The sequence below is a fragment of the Petaurus breviceps genome, unplaced genomic scaffold, assembly GCF_028583685.1.
Source record: "Petaurus breviceps papuanus isolate PSGF00001 unplaced genomic scaffold, PetGlider_PUasm1.0 90444, whole genome shotgun sequence".
NCBI lineage: Eukaryota > Metazoa > Chordata > Mammalia > Diprotodontia > Petauridae > Petaurus > Petaurus breviceps.
In genome coordinates, this window is record NW_027187256.1 from 3973721 (window position 1) to 3992838 (window position 19118).

Sequence of the window (19118 nt, forward strand, 5' to 3'; positions counted from 1 at the left end):
AATTTTTAAGAAAATATAAAATAGGGGGCAGCCAGGTGGCATAGTGAATAAGAGCACCAGCCCCAGCGTCGGGAGACCCTGGAATAGTACCAGCCTCAGATACTTGGCACCCATGAAAAAATAACTGGCCATGTAATCTTGAGGAAGTTACTTAACCCCAATTGCTTAAAAAAAAAGAAAACATATAAAATAGAAAAACAAGTGATATGATGATAAAAATCAGAAAAAGAGACAGAGGAAAATGAAATTACCCTCCAAAAACTTAAAAGAAACAATTCACAAGAGATGAAAATGAAATAAAGGATATTATTATGTATTAATACATTATAATAACCCCAAATTGAAAATTTAAATGAAATGACAATTTAGAACATTCAGCTTAATCTGACGAGATGAAATTCCATAGAGATAAAGATAAAATCTTAATCTTCGGTCAAAAAATCATATATACAAGATGGGGAAACAAAACTTAGATAGCAGGTTTTTTTTCTGAAAATTATCTTTAGAGTTAAGGCACTGTATGTTCAATATGAGTTCTATGGTTGTTCCAAAAGCTAATGGGATCTTGGAATATATAAGGGGAAACATAACTTCTAGAAATAAAGTAGTTGTGGCCCTTGTATACTCTGTCCTTGCCAGTCCTTATTGAGAATAATATATTTAGTTATGACAACTATAGGCCTTTGATAAACATACAGAAAATGACAGAAAGTACAGCAGAATTCCTTATATTCAAATCATATGAGGATCAATGAAAGGGATTTGACATGTTAATCCCAGATAAGAGAAGGGTCATGGGGAACACAATAGTTGTCATGATGTATGGGAAAAGTTGTCAGGTGAAAAAAGGTAAATATGTTTGTTTGTTTTTTTCCATATTACCGTGAAAGGAAAAAGTAGAAGTAATGAACAAAATTTGCACATACCAACATTTAGGACAGATGCCATAAAAAATTTCCTAACATTTGGTGTTTTTGAGTCATTTTTCAGTCATTTCTGACATTTTGTGACTCCATTTGGAGATTTTTTTTTTGCCTTTTGGAGGGCAGTTGGGTTTAAGTAACTTGTCCAAGGTTACATGGCTAGTTTATTTGTGTGGGTCGGTGTTAAGTGTCTGAGGCCAGAATCGAACTCAGGTCCTCCTGACTCCAGGGCCAGCGCTTTACTCACTGTGCTACCTAGCAGCCCCCATTTGGAGATTTCTTGACAAGGATCCTAGAGCAGTTTGCCATTTTGTTCTCCAGTTCATTTTACAGATGACAAAACTTAAACAAACAGGGTTAAATAACTTGCCTAGGATCACACCACTAGTCGGTGTCTGAGGCTAGGTTTGAACTCAGACAGATGAGTTTTCCTACTCCAAGCCAGCACCCTATCCATTGTGCTCCCTAGGTAAACTTCTAAACAATTAGAGCTTTGCAAAAGTGAAATAAGCTTCTTTGAGAGATTATTCATTCTTCCTTCAAGCAGAAACTCTATGACTATTTTTGAGTAATATACAAAAATGATCTTTCATGGTGAATAGATTGGACTAGATTTGTTTTCCTCCTCTATGTATTAATGTGGTTGTATCACACAAATTTTGGTATGTAATCTCATTGTTGTCTTTATCTTTAATGAAATAATGGATCGATTTTATGCTTGGTTCTTTGATTCACTCATTCTTTTGCTGTTTTTCGGTCATTCAGTCATCTCCAACTCCAACCATACTGTCCATGGGTTTTTCTTGGAAAAATTACTAGAGTGGTTTTCCACTTTCTTCTCCAATAGATTAAGTCAAACAGAGATAAAGTGACTTGCCCAAGGTAAGTGTCTGAGACTAGATTTGAACTCAGGGAGAAGAGACTTCCTGACTTCAGGCCTAGCACTGTCTACTGAGCCACCTAGAATAGGATTAGATTATTTAGTTTCAAATTAATTTGTAATCTATGGTTCAAGGCCCTTTGTTAAATGTTCCTTTTATTATGTTATTGTCCCCCAAAGAGGGTGTTTAATATTATTTTCTTTCCTAAATATATTTGTAAAGGTTTATGTTTTAATATATGGTAAAATTTTGTGAAAGTGTCATTTACAGCTAAGAAAGATATGCTTCTTTCTGTTCCCATTTAATATTCTCCAGAGGTCTACTGTATCTTTGTTTGCTAAAATCCTATTCATGTCCTCAATATCTTTCTTCTTTACTTTATGGTTATATTCATCTAGTTCTTAGGGAGCTGAATTGGGGTTCCCCATTAAGATAGTTTTACTGTTTATTTCCTCCTCTAACATTTAACTTTTTGTTCAAGAATTTGAATGTTATATATTGGTGTAGATATGTTCAGTATTGATTTTGCTTCATTGTCTATGATATTCAGTTATTTGCAGCTGTGCCTTTAGCAGAGATATTTTCATTTTTGGTTCTGAATTCTCTCCTTTCCTCCTGCTCAAGCCCCACCTATCAAAAAGAAAAGGAATGTGATATCCATTAAGATGAAGTTATCTAAAACCTATTTCCATGTTAATCATGTTTTTTTTCTTGTTTTTTTTTTTTGGAGGAGGAAGGGCATGGCAATTAGGGGTAAGTGACTTGCCCAAGGTCACACAACTAGTAAGTGTTAAGTGTCTGAGGCTGGATTTGAACCCAGGTCCTCCTGACTCCACGGCCAGTGCTCTATTCACTGTGCCACCTAGCTGTCATGTTTCTTTTTTAAAAAGTCATAAGAAATAATGAGAATTTTCTAAAAAGTGCTTCAATGTGCACTTGGGATTCACCAAATCTCTTTCTGGACATGGATAGCATTTTTTATCATGAGTCCCTTGAGATTACTGTGGATCACTATATTGACCAGATAAGCTAAGTCTTTCACAGATGATTGACATTACAACACTGCTCTTATGTTTACAATATTCTCCCACTTCTGCTCATTTCACTCTGCATCAGGGCATATGACTTCTCAGGCTTTTTCTGAATCAATCCTCTTCATCATTTCTTATAGCAAAATAATATTTCATTATAATCATTTGTCATACCTTGTTCAGTCAGGCTTTGTGAGCTCTTGAATTTGTCTGTAATATTTCAGGTGGTTTCATTTGAGGATATCTTCCTAGGAATGATCAGTAGTTTCTTTCAACTCATATTTGCCTTCTGGTGTGATATCTGGGCAATTTTACTTTATAATTTCTGAATAGAATATTTTTGTTTCTATTGTGTCTATTCCACCTCTAATTATATATAAATATATTATATACATATGCATACAAACACATAAACATATTGTGTGTGAACACTTATTTTAGGTTTGTTGATTTTTTGCTATTCTAACTTTCTAAAATGTATACTCAGTTCGTCAATACTCTCTTTTTCTCTATGGTGCAGTGAAATATGTAGAATCTTTTGCTGTCTCATTTTGAAGACATCAAATATTTTAATTATGGTTTCTTTAGAAATGTGTTCAGTTCCATACATTTTCTAGTAGATGCAAAATAGTCTTTCATTATATAAGTGATGTAATTGAAGGTCTTTCCTTTTGTAAATGAATGTTTTTCTCTTGATCACTAGCAGAATGTGTTGTTTCTAAATTGAATTGTTAAATTTAACCACGATGTCTTGAAGTTTTGTAATAGTAATGAAATTTGAAGTTCCTTTTGTATTAATTAATCTGAGAGGTACTTAGCATCTAGTTTAAGTTTAAGCCTTTGTTACAGAAACAGAAGTTATGAACCCCTGTTGCTGATGTAATAGGCAGGGGCTGAACAGGGAACCCTTGTTGCTGATGTAACAGGAAGAGGCTGAACAGGGAGGAGCAATACTGTATATAATGAAAAACACTAGCTGGGAAAGTCAGAATTTCTTGGAGCAAGCCATGTGGAGGCTGGATGAAGTGATTTTGATTTTCTGAACAGAGCTTATGCTGCTGAAGACTTCCAAGTGCCAGCTAGAGCTGCTGAGGAGCTGCTGAGTCCAAGGGCCAGCAATAGCTGCTGAGGATAGCTAAGGAGCAGCCAGAGCTGCAGAAAACTGAAGAAGCATGACTGTGCTTCTGGTATTTTGTACAAATGTTGTTATGACTTTGTTAATGTGCATGAATGTTCTTGTGGCTTTATTAAGCCTTGACTTCCTGGGAACAGAGACTGTGAAGGATTTAAGGTGGACTGGACACTGTAAGCTTCAGCATGGAACAGGAATTGAATGGAGAGCTGGACAGGGAACTTGGAGCTGCCTGCCTTTAAACCCAAGTGACAGTTTGGTGAATCCATGTAGGAGCTGGGACCATGGAAGGGGATCCAGGGAATCTGAGAGCCTACCCTGAGTCAAGCTGAAAGAAGACTTTACTTGGATACTGTGTACTGACTGAGAAGATTGTTATTTACTTGTGACTGAGGGATAGATGGCCTGTGTAATTTCTGACGATTGAATAGTGAATGATGACTGAATAGTGACTGATTTTTAATTTAGTGTGCCCCATGGGTGGAGAACTTTGTCTATTGTATTTTGTATCCCTTAAGGAGGCAAGTCTCCTTAAGGATGATTGAATGGGTGAGTTACTAAATGATTGTATTTTATTGAAAACTATGTGACCACTTTGATGAAAACTATGTGGCAATTTTAGTGATAAGTTGTTGAGTTGTGACATGGTGAATGCTGTATTTTGATTTTCTGTGATAAGTTATAATATTGTGAATGCTGTACCTTGCTTCTTTTTCTGTGAATGTTTTGCTCTGATTTGTTACTGAATAAATAGTGTGTTTACTATACTGTGTAATTAGAACCTTGAAAAGCTGTTCACAGCAACATTCTTCTGGAAAGATGCTTGTTTGGTTTTACAAGTTTGCAGTCTTTTTCTGAAGGTTATCTGTGAATTCTTTTCATTGTTATTTAATGTTTCATATTTTATACTCTGAAATTCTTTACAATTCTCTTCTGTCCTTTCCTTTATTGTGTTGCTAAGGCTTATGTTTTGTCATTTTCTTCTAGGAGACATTAGGTGGTCTCTATACATCCTGTCTTCAAGTTTAGTATATTTTGCTTACATAATGAACATATTTTTAATATTATTTTTTCTCTCCTTCTAGATGGTCCTTCATTTCTGTGTGCTTACTCTCTTAATCTATTGTTCTCTCTTCTGTATCTTTGGTGAAGTTTACCAACGCAGATTCCCATTTTACTATTCTGCTTGTAACTTTCACCAAGTAGGCCATACATTCTACTCTCATAATTCTTAGTTCTCTTTTGAATAACTTAGGAACAGCAAGTTGTGTCTCCATGTTATCCTCAAATTCCATAGGGTTCTCTGTTTCATCAGGCATTGGATCATTTTCCTTTGTTTTGCATAATTTATTTATAGATGCCTGAAACTAATTTACTAGACATGGAGTCCATATTGTGTTCTCTTGTTACTATTTTTCTTGTTGATTTTTCTGTTTATGTTCAAGGTCTTTAAGTCCTTCTCCCTGAAATATTTGGTAATTTGTCTCCCTTATCACCCTTCCCCCACATTTTATTTTCTTTTAATTCTCATTTTCTGACTCCTTCCCTTCTGTTTGAGATTTCATTGGGGACTAGATCTCAACATGTCTCAATCTCCTCCCACAATAGGCAAGGCACAGTTCACCAGTTTGTGTGTCTGATCCCAGTGACTCTTGGGTGGTCAGAATTGGCCCCACAGGATGTTGTACTCTTTCTTTAAGGCTTTGCAGAGTGCTTCACAGTAATACATATTTTAGGTGTCTTTTCCTTCTTCCTCTTTTCCTTAATTTTTTAGCCTAGTACTGGAAGTTTAGAGCTTTGCATTGCTTTTGCTGGACCTGGGGTTTCCAAAGCATGAAAAAGAGGGAGTGGCAATCAGGCTGAGAATTTTTTTGTTTGTTTGTTTTCTTTGCAAGCCCTGACACATGTGTTGGGAAACCTGGGTCTGCTAGTACAAATTCACTACTGATAGCATTGAAAGTGGGGAGAGATGTTGACTAAACTCAGGACCAGTGAGCATCAGTTCTTAAGTTTTTTTTTTTTTTCAGATTCTAGGTATACTAGATCATGGAGACTGCTGAAGCTGCTTCATATTTGGTACATAATTTCTTTTTTAGAGATATTTGAGAGGTCATGGGAATAATTTAAAATGTCTAGTCCTCTATCTTTTTGCTCATTTACCTGGAGGACTCTAAAATTATTTATCTAAGTATGTGGATAATTCAGGGCCCCACACATGTAAGGGTCAAGAATGAGTAGCAGGGAATTATCTGGAGATGTAGATAGTGCCTAACCATTGGCATCTATGGAGTCTGGAGTGTAGAAAAGTATGGGATCTTAGATTATTTTTCACTTTTAAACACTCTAGAGTCTTGAAAAGGACTTGAAGTGGTCACCTTGAATCAGCATAAACAAATTTTTCAGACTGATAGTTGCTCTGAAATATCTTGCCTTGTGGGTTTTTAAAACTATCACACACACGCAGACATACACACAATATATGGCATTGTACTTAATTACCCTCAATGAATGTTGACAAACAGAGTATTTCTTTGAGAAGTTCTTTCTTATAACTGTTCTCTGCATATTTGAATGCATTGGTACCTGCTCCTGTTACATATTTAGGATAGTCCTACATCTGCCTTTTATTCCATGATTATTGGTAGTTTTCTGGTATCTTTTATTCTGTTTTTTTTTAATATTCCCAGCTGTTGCCCATCAACTCCTGGAGACTCAAAACCTAAAGATAGACCATAGAGAGGGCTCAGGATACAGAAAGAAAGTAAAAGCAAGAGGATAGTCTTTTGATGCAGCCCACTTGCCCCACATTTTTCTTCACACAATATAGCTTGGACTTTCTTGCCAGGCTTCTGGCAGATTAGACTCGGCTGCACTTTAGGTCTTCTTCCTTGCCAAATGAGGGACTGATATTGCAAGGACAGTTTAGAGAAGAAGTAGTTAAAATTTTGGGAACAGTGAACACTCATGCACACACACAGCACAAGCAGGTAGATGGATAAGATAGGTCTATGTTTGTGCTGGTAGTCAACTAAGGTAGATGGAAACTGATTCTCATCTACATTTGTTGGTGGGGGAGTTGCTCTCATGGAGAATAATTATGATTGTTAAAGTGAGGCACAAAGTCTATTTCTTGGAGGGTTGGAAACTTGATATTGTCTAGAAATTCCAATTCTCTTCCAAAGTTCCAAGTGAAACGAGTTATTCATAATTTTTGTGTTGTAGGCTGGAGGGGTGTCGGTCTTTTTGTTCTCTTTTCTTTTTTCAATGAATGCATTCATTATCTCTGAATAGTCTTCACCTTGTGCCTTGTTGACATTTAAGTCTGGGTTATTATTGGGGATTAGGAGAAGAGAAAGAAAGATGCAGGACAAGTGATTTATTTCTAAGTTCTCAAAATTTCTTCTTGAAACTGATCTTCAAATGCCCTGCCCAAAGGAAAGGAAATTTTGATCTCTACTTTTTTGGTGTCCTTAACAGATGAGGTTGACCCAGAAGAAGAATGAAAGCATTCAATGCCATGCTCTAAGTTCAGTACCAAGCACTTTATGATCAAGATGGAATATCCAAGGGAGGGCAGAAATATTTTTAAGCCTCTCAGGACTTACGTGTATCCGATCAATGAGAAATAGGAAAGTGTTGAAAACTCATTGTTCCTCTTCTGTCTTCCACGCAAGCCCACTCACCTAAGATTTCTCTCCTAAACCCCAGAGATCCTGAAATTTGCTTCTTCTCCTAAGATTAAAGTTCAGGAAGTCTAATTCATAGAAAGAAATGGAGAGAGCAGAATGCTTAGATCCAGGATGCTTGAAAAGAGACCTCATATCAAGCTTTTTATGCCTGGCTCTGGAGGCATCCTTTCAACTTTCCAACCTTTTTGCTGCATCTTAGGACAATTAGAGAATGAGTAAGTGAGAGACTAGAGGGTTGGGGATTAATGGGAAAAGTAATATATGTGTGTGTGTTTAAAGGAGGTTATGCTGTACAGAGGAAATGGATAAGTGGAACAAATCAATACTGTATGTATGCTTAGACCAGGGACAGATACAAATTTAGATGTCCAATAAGTGGTCATACAGTTTCCTTGGAGAGATCTCCAAAGAGCAGAAACCCACAACTACTCAAACTGGCCTATTCTACTTTTGGACAGCTCAATTTATGAGAAAGGTCCTCTCCTTGCCCCACCTCCTTCAACATCAAGCCTGGATAGGTATATTTGCAACTTCTACACATTGCCCATGTTCTGCCTTCTGAGGTCAAGGAGAACACACCTAATGTCTTACCCACATGAAAGTCCCTAAAATACTTCAATATCACCATCATTTCTCTTCTCAGTCTTATACCTTCATTATGCAACCCTCTTTCCTTCAAGTTTCACTCCATTCATTTATATGTTCTATCCATATACTGTTGCAGTTATCTACTGACTCCTACTCTCCTCCCACCATCATAATTATTTTCTTTCACATACTATTTCCTCCCAGTTTTTAAAATTTCTAAACTTCAGTGACTCCACTTTATGTATCCACTGGATTGATTATACTTTGATCTCACTTTCACTCACAAGTGTTCTTCCCATGTGATCCAGAATTCTAAAATCTCCTTTCTTGATCATGTCCTATCTTTCCATATCTTTGCCTTACCCCTGCTAAAACTATTCTTTGTTCTCACTGTTTGTTCTACTCACCAGCACACTCCCTTCCCCTGAGCTGCTTTCCTGTCTTTTAGATGTATTGTGTTCTTACATTCATCTTGCCAAAATCTTGATTTCAGAGCTAACCACTTAAAATATACTCTTTCCTATCTTTCATGTCCTTGCCCCTCCTTAGTCCCATCATCACACACACACACACACACACACACACACACACACACAACTAAACTTTGAGTTACTGCATTCCAACTCACCTTCATTCCTACTTGCATGCTATTAGATGTTTATGGAAAGATTTCTTCTACAATCTACTTTCTAATGCCACCATTTGATGGAAATATCTGTCTCTGAGGTTATCTATGATCTCTTTACTACTGAACTTAAAATACTTTTTTTTTTCTCAATCCTTATTTTTCATGACTTCTTGGCATCTTCTGACACTGTCAATCATCCCTTCCTCCTGGATCCCTTCCTCTCCTATTCCTTGGCTTCCATGATATTTACTCTCTGCTTATTGTCCTTCACCCTAATTTTTCCTTCTTGGTCTCCTTTGCTGAGTCATTGTGTATCTCTAGATATGCTGATGTCTGCCAAGCCTTGATCCTCGGATAGATATCTACTATTCTTTCTTTATAATCTGTCCCATAATATCATATGGATTCAGCTGTTGTATCTACACAGTTAACTACAAAATCTTCACATTTAGCTCCAGTTGTTATCAAGATTTCTAATCCTATATCAGAAAATTTGTATTAAGCGCTACAGTCTTATCTTAGAGGATTTTCCCAAATCTCGATCAAAAAAATGGTCCAAGACATGATCTGGGCTGTGATAATGTGAAAGCAGGAGTTCTTACTCTGGGGTTCACATATTGTCAAGAGGTCTGTGAATAGACTTCACAGAATCTGTGATCTCAGAGGGAAAAAATACATCATACCCATATTTTCACAAATCTCTAAAATTTATGATTTCTTTCAATCATGAATATAGGCAACAAATATTTTTTTCTGAGAAGAAAAGAAGCAAGCATATATTAAGCATGCATTAAGAACCAGGCACCGTGCTAACCACTTTAGAAATATTATCTATTTTGATATTTTCTGAAACTCTGAGAGATAGATGATCTATAATCCTCATTTTACATGTGAAGAAATTAAAGTAGGGAGAGGTTAGGTGTCTTGTCCAGGATGACACAACTAGAAATTTCTGAGGATGGATTTTAATTTAGGTTTTCCTAAATCTAGGCCATGTGGTCTATCTACTGTGCCACCTTACCTGCCTCTAAATGTTAAATAAATTTACAGTCCCATAGTACGTCTTATGTCTATCAATTGGCAAAATGGCTAAACCAGTTTTGGCAGGTGAATGTGAAGGAATATTACTGCATTGCAAATATTGATTAATTTGAAGGATTTAAGAAAGTATGGGAAGATTTATATGAACTGATATAGATCTTTTCTAGGCCTTGAAAAACTAGGATTGTAAACTACAGAAACAAATGGGAATCTGTTCCTCCCATTCCTTATGAAAAGTATACTTATAGATTTAGGAGGACAAGGAAAGAGTACAGGTAAAAAGCATGAATAGGGGAAAGTTCAACTGATATAAGCCATCTGAACTAAGATTCTAGATCACTGTCTGACTCAACAGGAGTTGAGGGAATCAGAGGCCTCAACCAGTGCAGTGATCATTTCAGTAGAGAAAAGGACAGATTGGAATGATAATATAGCAGAGGCAGGGTAGTACTAGAGACATGAATCAGACAGATCTGAGTTTCAGACACTTAATTGCCATGTGACCCAGGACAAGTTATTTCAGTTTTCTCAGCTTCACTTTCTTCATCTGTTAAACCGAAATAATGATAGTGCATACTTCCAGGGGTGATTGTGAGGATCAAATGAGATAATATATGCAAAGCACTTTGCAAATATTAAATTGCTAGATGAAGTCTAGCTATTATTTATTGTCATTATAGAGACAGAATCCAAAAGATGTGGCATCTATTTGGATATGTGGAGTAAGACAGAATGAGAAGTCACTATAAGGCTGCACTTCATGATAGGCAGGATGGTGGGGTTATCAACTAAAACAGGGAATTTAGTTAAAAGGTAGGGTTCAGGGGGGAAAATATGAGTTCTATTTTGGACTTGCTGAGTATAAATTGTCTTTAGAATACCCAATTTGAAATGTTCAAGGGATAATTGGTAATGTGGAATTGGACCTCAGGAGAGGTTAAAACCTCGCTTTAGAGATATGGGAATCATCTGCAGAGAGATGATGATTAAATCAAGAAAGATGATGAGGTCACTGAGAGAGTATAGAGAGAGAAGAGAAAGGGCCTCAGACCAGATATCTGGGCAACAATCATGATCAGAGGTGCATTCTGAATGTTGATCCAGTAAACTAGACTGAGGAAAGATCAAATATGTAGGAGAACCAAGAAAGAACAATATCATGGGGTTTATTTTAACTTCATATTTATTCTCTACATTGGCACACAGTTTTGCATTTACATATTTTACATGCATTATATATGTGTGTGCATATTGTATGCACATGTGCTCTTGCATCTGCACACACACATACACTTGTGCCAACACTGAATAGAAGAAATGAAAGAAATCTGAGAAGCTTCTGGGATGTTTACTCTCCTTTTCCCTTTCCATTTGTGCAAATTTGATCCTGGTTCCCAAGGAGAAATGGATTTAATTCCCCATTCTCCCTGTTAGGTGTTTATATGACTGTGGTCAGAATGAATGGGAAGGGCATTGGGATTGGAGACAAGAGTGACAATTAGGTATTGTGTTTCTTTAGACTGGATAAGTACAAATTACGTTTAGACACTCAAGAAAATCAAGCATGAACTGAGGGAGGACAAACCTCATTGGACCATTAAAAATTCAAATTTTTAGTGATCTGTGGATCTTTCATAGGTGTGAAGCTTGGTCAAAAAAGGTGGCAAGGAAAATTTTTGTTGAATTATTTACTTTTTTTTCCTTTTCTGAAAATCTGTAGAAAATCTGGATAACTGCAGGATTTTGTTGTTGTTTTGTAAAGTGCAGTCTTTGAAAAGACATCCATGTGACTCAGGCCCTGGCCTACTTCTGAAAGTTATTCCAAGGAATTATGCAAAAAGAAAATAGGTAAAATTGTGTATGACTTCAGACTATGTGAATTGTAGGATAAGAAATCCTCCTTCCTAATCTAATGCAAAAGAGAGTTATAACCTTCTGTCTAGAAACAAGGCCTGTGTTTCCTACTACAGATTTTTAAAGGACATTTTGGTTTATAAACCCTTAGTTTCTTAATCAATCCTGATGGAAGCATAGCCTATGTTCGCAGCCTTTGACATTGTTAATCACACTCTTCTCTCCTGACCTCTAGATTTGTATCTCCAACTGCTTATTTAATATCCTGAACAGAATGTTACACATATCTTAAACTCAAAAAGTCCAAAACATAACTTATCATTTTTAATCCCAAACCCTAATTCTTCCTAATTCCCCTCTTACTGTTGAGGAACCACTGTCCTCCCAGCTACCCAGGCTTCCAATGTAGGTGTCATCCTCAACTATTCACTCTCCTCTCAGCTCGCATATCTAATATATTGCCAAGTTCTGTCAACTTGACCTCCATGTACACTCTTCTTCTCTCCTCTAACACCATCTCCGCCCTGGTTGAAGCCCTCATCACCATAGTATTACCATGATATTACCATAGTTGTGAATAGGACTTCCACTGTCATTTCTTCTGACTTCACTTTTTCCTCCACTCATCTGCCTTTGATTTTCATAAGAAACAAGGTATTATCATGTCACTCTTCTACTCAATAAATTCCAGTGTTTCCCCGTTATTTCTGGGTACAACTATAAAGTCCTTTGTTTGGCTTTTAAAACCTTTCATAATCTCTTCCCTTTGTACCTTTCCAGTCTTTTGATCCCTCATTTCCCTCCACACACTGTACAATCCAGTGACACTCACCTCCTTGCTGTTCTTTGCACAAGACACTTCAGTACTTATTCCTTTTCACTGTCTGTCACACAGCCCCATTAGGATCCATCTTTTTTTTCTCCATCCTCTGACTTTCTTAGTTTCTTGTTAAAATCTTGCTTTTTGCAAGAAGTATTTCTTGATCCACCTGAATGGTAGTCCCTTCCCTCTGAGATTATTTCCAGATGTTCCAGTCTCCATTGATACTCTCTTCTTTTGGGAGTCTCTACTGATACCATCTGCTGAATAGCAGTTGTTAAACATTTTTTTTCAGATAGGTAAAAATGGCTTTTAGCACATAATCTCAAGAACTACTTCAGCACCACTGTGTTAACCCTACAGCCACACCCAGCCAGTGAAAAAGGTCATGTGGTTAGGACAGTCCTTTGAAGCATTTTGCTTCTGTGTTAGCTGTTACTCCTCGAATTTACTCTATTATTTCAGTTAAGGTATCAAAATTCTATTCAGCTCTTATAACACTTGTGGTTGCTAGCCTAGATCTAGGCAAATCATCCCCAGATGATGGACTGGAAGAAATTTATCACCACTGTTCTTCCGGATTCCTGGTAGCAAAGCAATTGCTATTCTCTCTACAAAGGACTTACAAGAACTCTAAATGACAAGATGAATTTGGCAGCCAATTTTTTTTTCAAAAAACACATTTATATAAATGAACAGTATAGTTAGCCTAAGAGTAATAGATTCATACTGCGAAAAACATCTTCGCTTTAAACATCTCTGATAGAAGTGGGAAATATTACATCTATATGTGTTTTATCACCTGTCATATTAAGAATCATTGAAGGTAAGTTTGCAAAATAAACAACAGGGTAATTTTTAAGGGAAGGAAAGAATTATCAACAGCCATCTAAAAATTCTTAAAGGACACTAATAGCCACATAAATGGATACATAAGTGTCATAAACAAATAAATGAATACATAGATGGAGGGATAGACCGATAGATACATAAATGCCAATTAAAGTAACTCGAAATAATCACTTTTGGTGGCAAAGTTTGAGGCTTATGATTTTATCAGTGAAGGGAATTCCAAGTGAGGGCTTAACACATAGTGCATTGCATATTAAAAACTTTTCTACAGTTTCCTGAGGCACTGAGCGGTTAGGTGACTGACAAAGGGTCCAAAATCAGCGCATATCCTGGGCAAGACTTAAATCTATTTTCTTAGCATCCAGGTCGGGTTCTTTATCCAAACAGAAAAATTAAGTGTGGAGGTACTGTGAGGAAACACAAATGATAATGAAATGATGGCATGCTTGTTAATTGGTGTGATCATTTTGGAAATCAGTGCAGCAACGCCAGTGTTGCAAAAAAAATTCATGTTATCACTATGTGAAAAAGAAATAAAAATAAAAGCAAACCATGTGTCCAATGATAGAAGCCATTCTGAACAAATCATGGCAGATTAATCAATCCACCAACAAGCATTGATGAAGTGCCTTTCGATCTCATGGCTCTGTGCTAGTATTGTAGTATAATTGTATTATAATTACAACAATAAAAAGAATTGAATGTAAAAGAAGGACTTAGAAGAACTGATAAAGAGTAAGGAAAAAGGATTAAAAGATAATATATACAAGTTATAATATTAAATATCAAAGACTAACTTAAAATAAAAGAATAATCACTAGTATTACCTCATAAAAGTTAAAGGTATACCCCCTCAAAACTTTCTGCACCCCACTCTCTCTAATTGAAAGTTAACAATAATTTACTCAGTCTTTAAACAAATCTATGTGACAAATCTTGTTGATGACGTATGTTGAGGCATGCAAAATAGAGGCACTGCCAGAAGTACCCACACCTGCTTCAATGCCCTGCTTTCTGAAATTGTAGACTAGCCAGCTCTCACATAAATTACTTACAAAGGGCATAACATAAGTATATTATTTTTTGTCATGAGATGGAATAAAAACTACATAGAAGTAGCATATTCCCTTCTCTCAGTTTACATGAACTCTTCTAAGGTTGGGAAGAAAGTCAACTGACACCCAAGTGAGTTGGAGAGATAAATCTATGATCCAAACTACACCTCCAGTAAAGAAAAATACAGTTTCTCTCCTATCTGCTCTTTGAACCCCTATCTCATTACTTGGAATATTCTTTTTTTTTCTGTCATGACCCTTCTGATACAGAGAATACTTCACTCTTACACTTCAGTCATCTCATTTATTGAAACAATCAGGCAGGATGAAACTCAGAGTGTTAAAAAAATACTTTCATGTGGACCACAGTCAGCTTAATAGCCAATAGTCCCATTTTTCTTTCAACATCCAGCTCCTATTCAGCCTGTAAAAGAGGATGAGCAGTATGGGACAAAAAGGATTAGTTTGCACAAGTTTTTAAATGTGTATATATTTTCTAAGCAATCTGAGATAACAGATTTCTGCAAGTATTCACTCTTCTTGTGAACAAGAAAATTCCAAGTTGATTTTCATTCACATGTAACTGAAATTTAGCAATTCCATTAGTTATGAGTTTTTCAAAAATATTATTCTGGATAAGGGTCCCTAGGCTTTACCATAATGTAAACACAAACACACACATGATATAGGGAAGGAACCCTAAAAATTGTCCACTTACCCAACCCTTGCCTGATTTATGTAGCAGATGGGGATCCCACCCTGAGTCTGAAACATACAAAAAATGTACAAAAACTTCTGCAAAGATGATTCCACTTACCATCAGTACATGGAATGTGCACACACTTAGACAACACAAAATACAGTAGACTTGAAAGATGAATAGCTCTTTTTGAAAGAAAACTCAGCAGGTATCCCATCCAAATAGCAACCTTTAGTGAAACAAGGCTGGCAAATGAGTATCAAATCACTGAAGTCAGAGCTGGATACAAGTATTTTCTGTAGAGGCCTCAGTGAAGAGAAGTGCCATGAAACTGGTGTAGGCTTTGCAATCAAAGCTAATCTAGTTAACAAGCTTGCATACCTACAAAATTAGTGAACAGCAGACTTGTGACAATGTGATTTCCACTTGCAGAAAAATGCAATGCCACCATCACTAGTGCTTATGCTACCACCATGACGAACCCTGATGAGGTCAAAGAAAAATTCTATGGAGACCTGGAGCCCCTTAGTTCATTGTTCATATAAAAGTTGACTGAAATTCTCTAGGTTATATGACAAGAATCATATGCCCCAGGAGTTCAAAGATGCCTCCATTGTTCATATGTGTAAAGGTTAAGGAGCTAGATTGTCCTGTAATGATGATGGGGGGGGGGGGGTGACCTCTCTCTTAGTCATTGCTGTCAAGATTCTGGCCAGAATCTTCATTAATAAATAGACTGATCCATCATTTAGAAGATGTAGATGACATGAGAGCCAATGTGACTTTAGAAAAGGCCTAGGAACAGTAAATATTTTTGCTGTCCAACAATTCCAGAAGAAATGCCAAACGCAGAACAGAGGTCAGTATGTAAAATTTGTATATATGACCAACGCCTTTGATACTGTTACTCATGAAGGCTTATGGAGAATTATGTCAAAATATGGTTGCCTGGAGAAGGTCATCAGCATCGTAGGTCAGCTTTATGACAGTATGCTTGCCCAGGTTCTGGATGGTGGCCAATGCTCCAGTGCTTTCCCAGTCACCAATGGAGTGAAACAAGGCTGTGAGCTTGCTCCCATGCTTTGTCGCATGGTATTTTCAGTTATATTGTCAAATACCTTCAGTAAGGACAAACATACCATCAAGGTCAGTTATCACCCTGATGTCAAATTCTTCAACCTGAAAAGACTACAATCCAAGACCAAAGTGGAGGGAGTGTCGGTGCATGATTTTTTGTTTGCAGATGATTGTGAACTCAATGCAGCCTCTAAAGCTGAGATGCAGAAAATTATTGATTCATTCTCTCCTGCTTGTGCTAATTTTAGCCTAAAAATTAACAACAAGAAAATATACGTGCATCATCAGGCAGTATCACACCATCCATAGGTGGAGCCATTGGCTACAGCAAATGGAAAAGTTTTTAATGCTGTAGATAAGTTCACTTTCCTTGGCAGTGTACTTTCTAGGGAAGTACACATTGATAATGAGGTTAACACACACACTGCCAGAGCTAACTCAGTGTTTGAAAGCCTCTGAAGGAGAGTATGTGGGAGAAACGGTATTAGGCTAACTACCAAACCGAAGGTCTATAGAGTAGTTGTGCTGACCTCATTGTTTTTTTGCCTATGAAACCTGGACAGTATACCAGTGCCATGCCAGAAAATTGAATCACTTCCATTTGAATTGTCTTAGGCAGATTCTGAAGAGAACCTGGTAGGATAAGATACCAAACACTGAGGTCCTTTCATGAACTAACCTGCCAAGCATTCAAACTCTGTTTCAGAAGGCATGACTCAGGTAGGCTGGCTGCATTGTTTGAATGCAAAACATATGCTTGGCAAAAAGACTATTTTATGGAGAACTCACAAAGGGCAAGACTCACAGAGTGGTCAGAAGAAGTGATACAAGGACACTCACAAGGTCTCTCTGAAGAACTTTGGAATTAATTTGTTGCATAGGAGAACCTGGCAGAGAACCGCTCAGCATGGCATGCCCTCATCAGAGAAACTGCTGTGCTGCATGAGCAATGAAGAATTAAAGTAACGGAAAAGAAGTGCAAGATGTACAAATTTAGAGAACCTACCCCAAATGTTTACTTGGACTCTTTGTGCCAACCAATGGTAGAGTATTTTGACCTTGTTCTAATCTAATCAGCCACAGTTAGAAGCCCTGTAACTTGACTCTAATATAATGATGTCATTTTGGTTCTCTTTGAGAATGAAGGACACCAACCAACCAACCAGTCTGGCACATAGAAATTGCAATAATTACTTGTTTTCCTACTAACTGAGCACCAAACTCTATAAATACATTTTGATTGAAGATCCCAGATAAGAAATATAAATGCCAGACAGTCTGAAATGGCATTTTTAATTTGGAAAGAATTATAATTGCCACTAGAGTTTAAGGAGTTATACGAAATCCCCAATGTGAGACCAGACCTGCTGGGGAAAAAATGATAGACGTAAAGACAAAACATTCCAATATCCCCACTTACTTTTGAGTCTGTGGCCCCATCTGAATTCACTGTACTCCATTACATGCACTGGAGTAGGTCTTTTCTCTTTTCCTAAGTTTTGGCAGAAATGGCCAGGGAGACAGGTAGTCATTACTTTCCACACTCGCTCCCGGATACGCTTTGTCTTCAGGCCATAGATAAGAGGATTCATCATAGGAGGGATGACAAGGTAGAAATCAGCCAGCAGCACCTGGGTGTGCAAGGGCACTACATGCTGCCCTAACCAGGCCATAGAGATGGATAATATGCCTGGCAAGTAGTAGAGAACCATGACACTCACATGTGAACCACATGTACTGAGTGCCTTGACCCGTGCTTCTCGAGATGGGAGGCTAAACACAGCCTGGAGGATCAGACTGTAGGAAATAGCAATGAAGATCACATCAATCCCTACAATGATGAAGGACATAATCAAGCTATAAAGACTGCTGGGCATGTGATCAGCACATGCCAACTTGGCCACAGCCATGTGTTCACAGTAGGAATGGGGGATCACATGGGAGCCACAGTATGGCAGATGGACCACCATCCAGGTCATTGGAGTCATAGCTGTGACAGCTCTTGCTATGATGGCCATGCCCATCCCTGCCATGGTCCGTGATGTGAGGATGGTTTGGTAGTGCAGAGGTTTACAGATGGCTATATAGCGGTCAAAAGCCATGGCCAGGAGTAACCCTGTTTCTATGGCTGTGGTGGCATGGACAATGTACATCTGGGTGAAACAGGCAGCAAAGCCAATGATGCCATTGCCTGACCAGAAGATGTTCAACATCTTGGGGGTGACAGAGGTTGACATGACAATGTCCACAACAGCCAGGACACATAAGAAGTGATACATGGGCTCATGCAGGGCACTGTCTGTCCAAATCACAGTCACAATGATCATATTCCCTAAGAGAGCTACAGAGTACATGGCACTCAGTGGGACTGCCAGCCAAAGGTGGGCTACCTCCAGCCCTGGGACACCCAGAAGAATGAAAGTAGCTGTGTTCAGTAATGTGTGGTTGGAGGGAAAGCCCAACATCACAGGGGAGACTTCTTCCCTGTAGACAAAACCACAAAAATAATCAGAGACCAGAAGTCAGGGGCCCAAGGCTGCAAATTTTGACCAAAGTCTAAATGTATTTTTTAAACAAGAAATATTTCTCTTACTGACTGACCTATTTCTATTTGATTTTTCTTCTCTTTCTTCTTCAAGTGGGGCATATAAATGGTATCACATAAAGGTAATAGAAGAACATCATTCTCCACATAGGATCCACTAACCCTGAGCTTCTTAAGTTAGATATGTGTATTTGACCAGTTTGTATTTTCAGTCTCTTCCTTTGTGCCTCTGTATCTCTGTCTTTCTCTGTCTCTATATCTCTGTCATCCTTTTCTATTCATCTCCTTTCTATCTTCCTCTC

The 19118-nt window shown here is 37.6% G+C and overlaps 1 protein-coding gene across 1 annotated transcript; it reads right to left on the reverse strand.

The window, feature by feature from the left end:
* Nucleotides 1–17605: 17605 nt before the first annotated feature.
* On the reverse strand, nucleotides 17606–18736 carry LOC138177795 (olfactory receptor 52I1-like). Its single transcript, XM_069108996.1, has one exon. It carries the CDS (start codon nucleotides 18734–18736, stop codon nucleotides 17606–17608), a length of 1131 nt encoding a protein of 376 aa, XP_068965097.1.
* Nucleotides 18737–19118: the final 382 nt, after the last annotated feature.

Bases quoted from the DNA above. Each gene is read 5' to 3' on its own strand.
- LOC138177795 (XM_069108996.1), bottom strand. From the start codon at position 18,736: ATGTTGGGCTTTCCCTCCAACCACACATTACTGAACACAGCTACTTTC.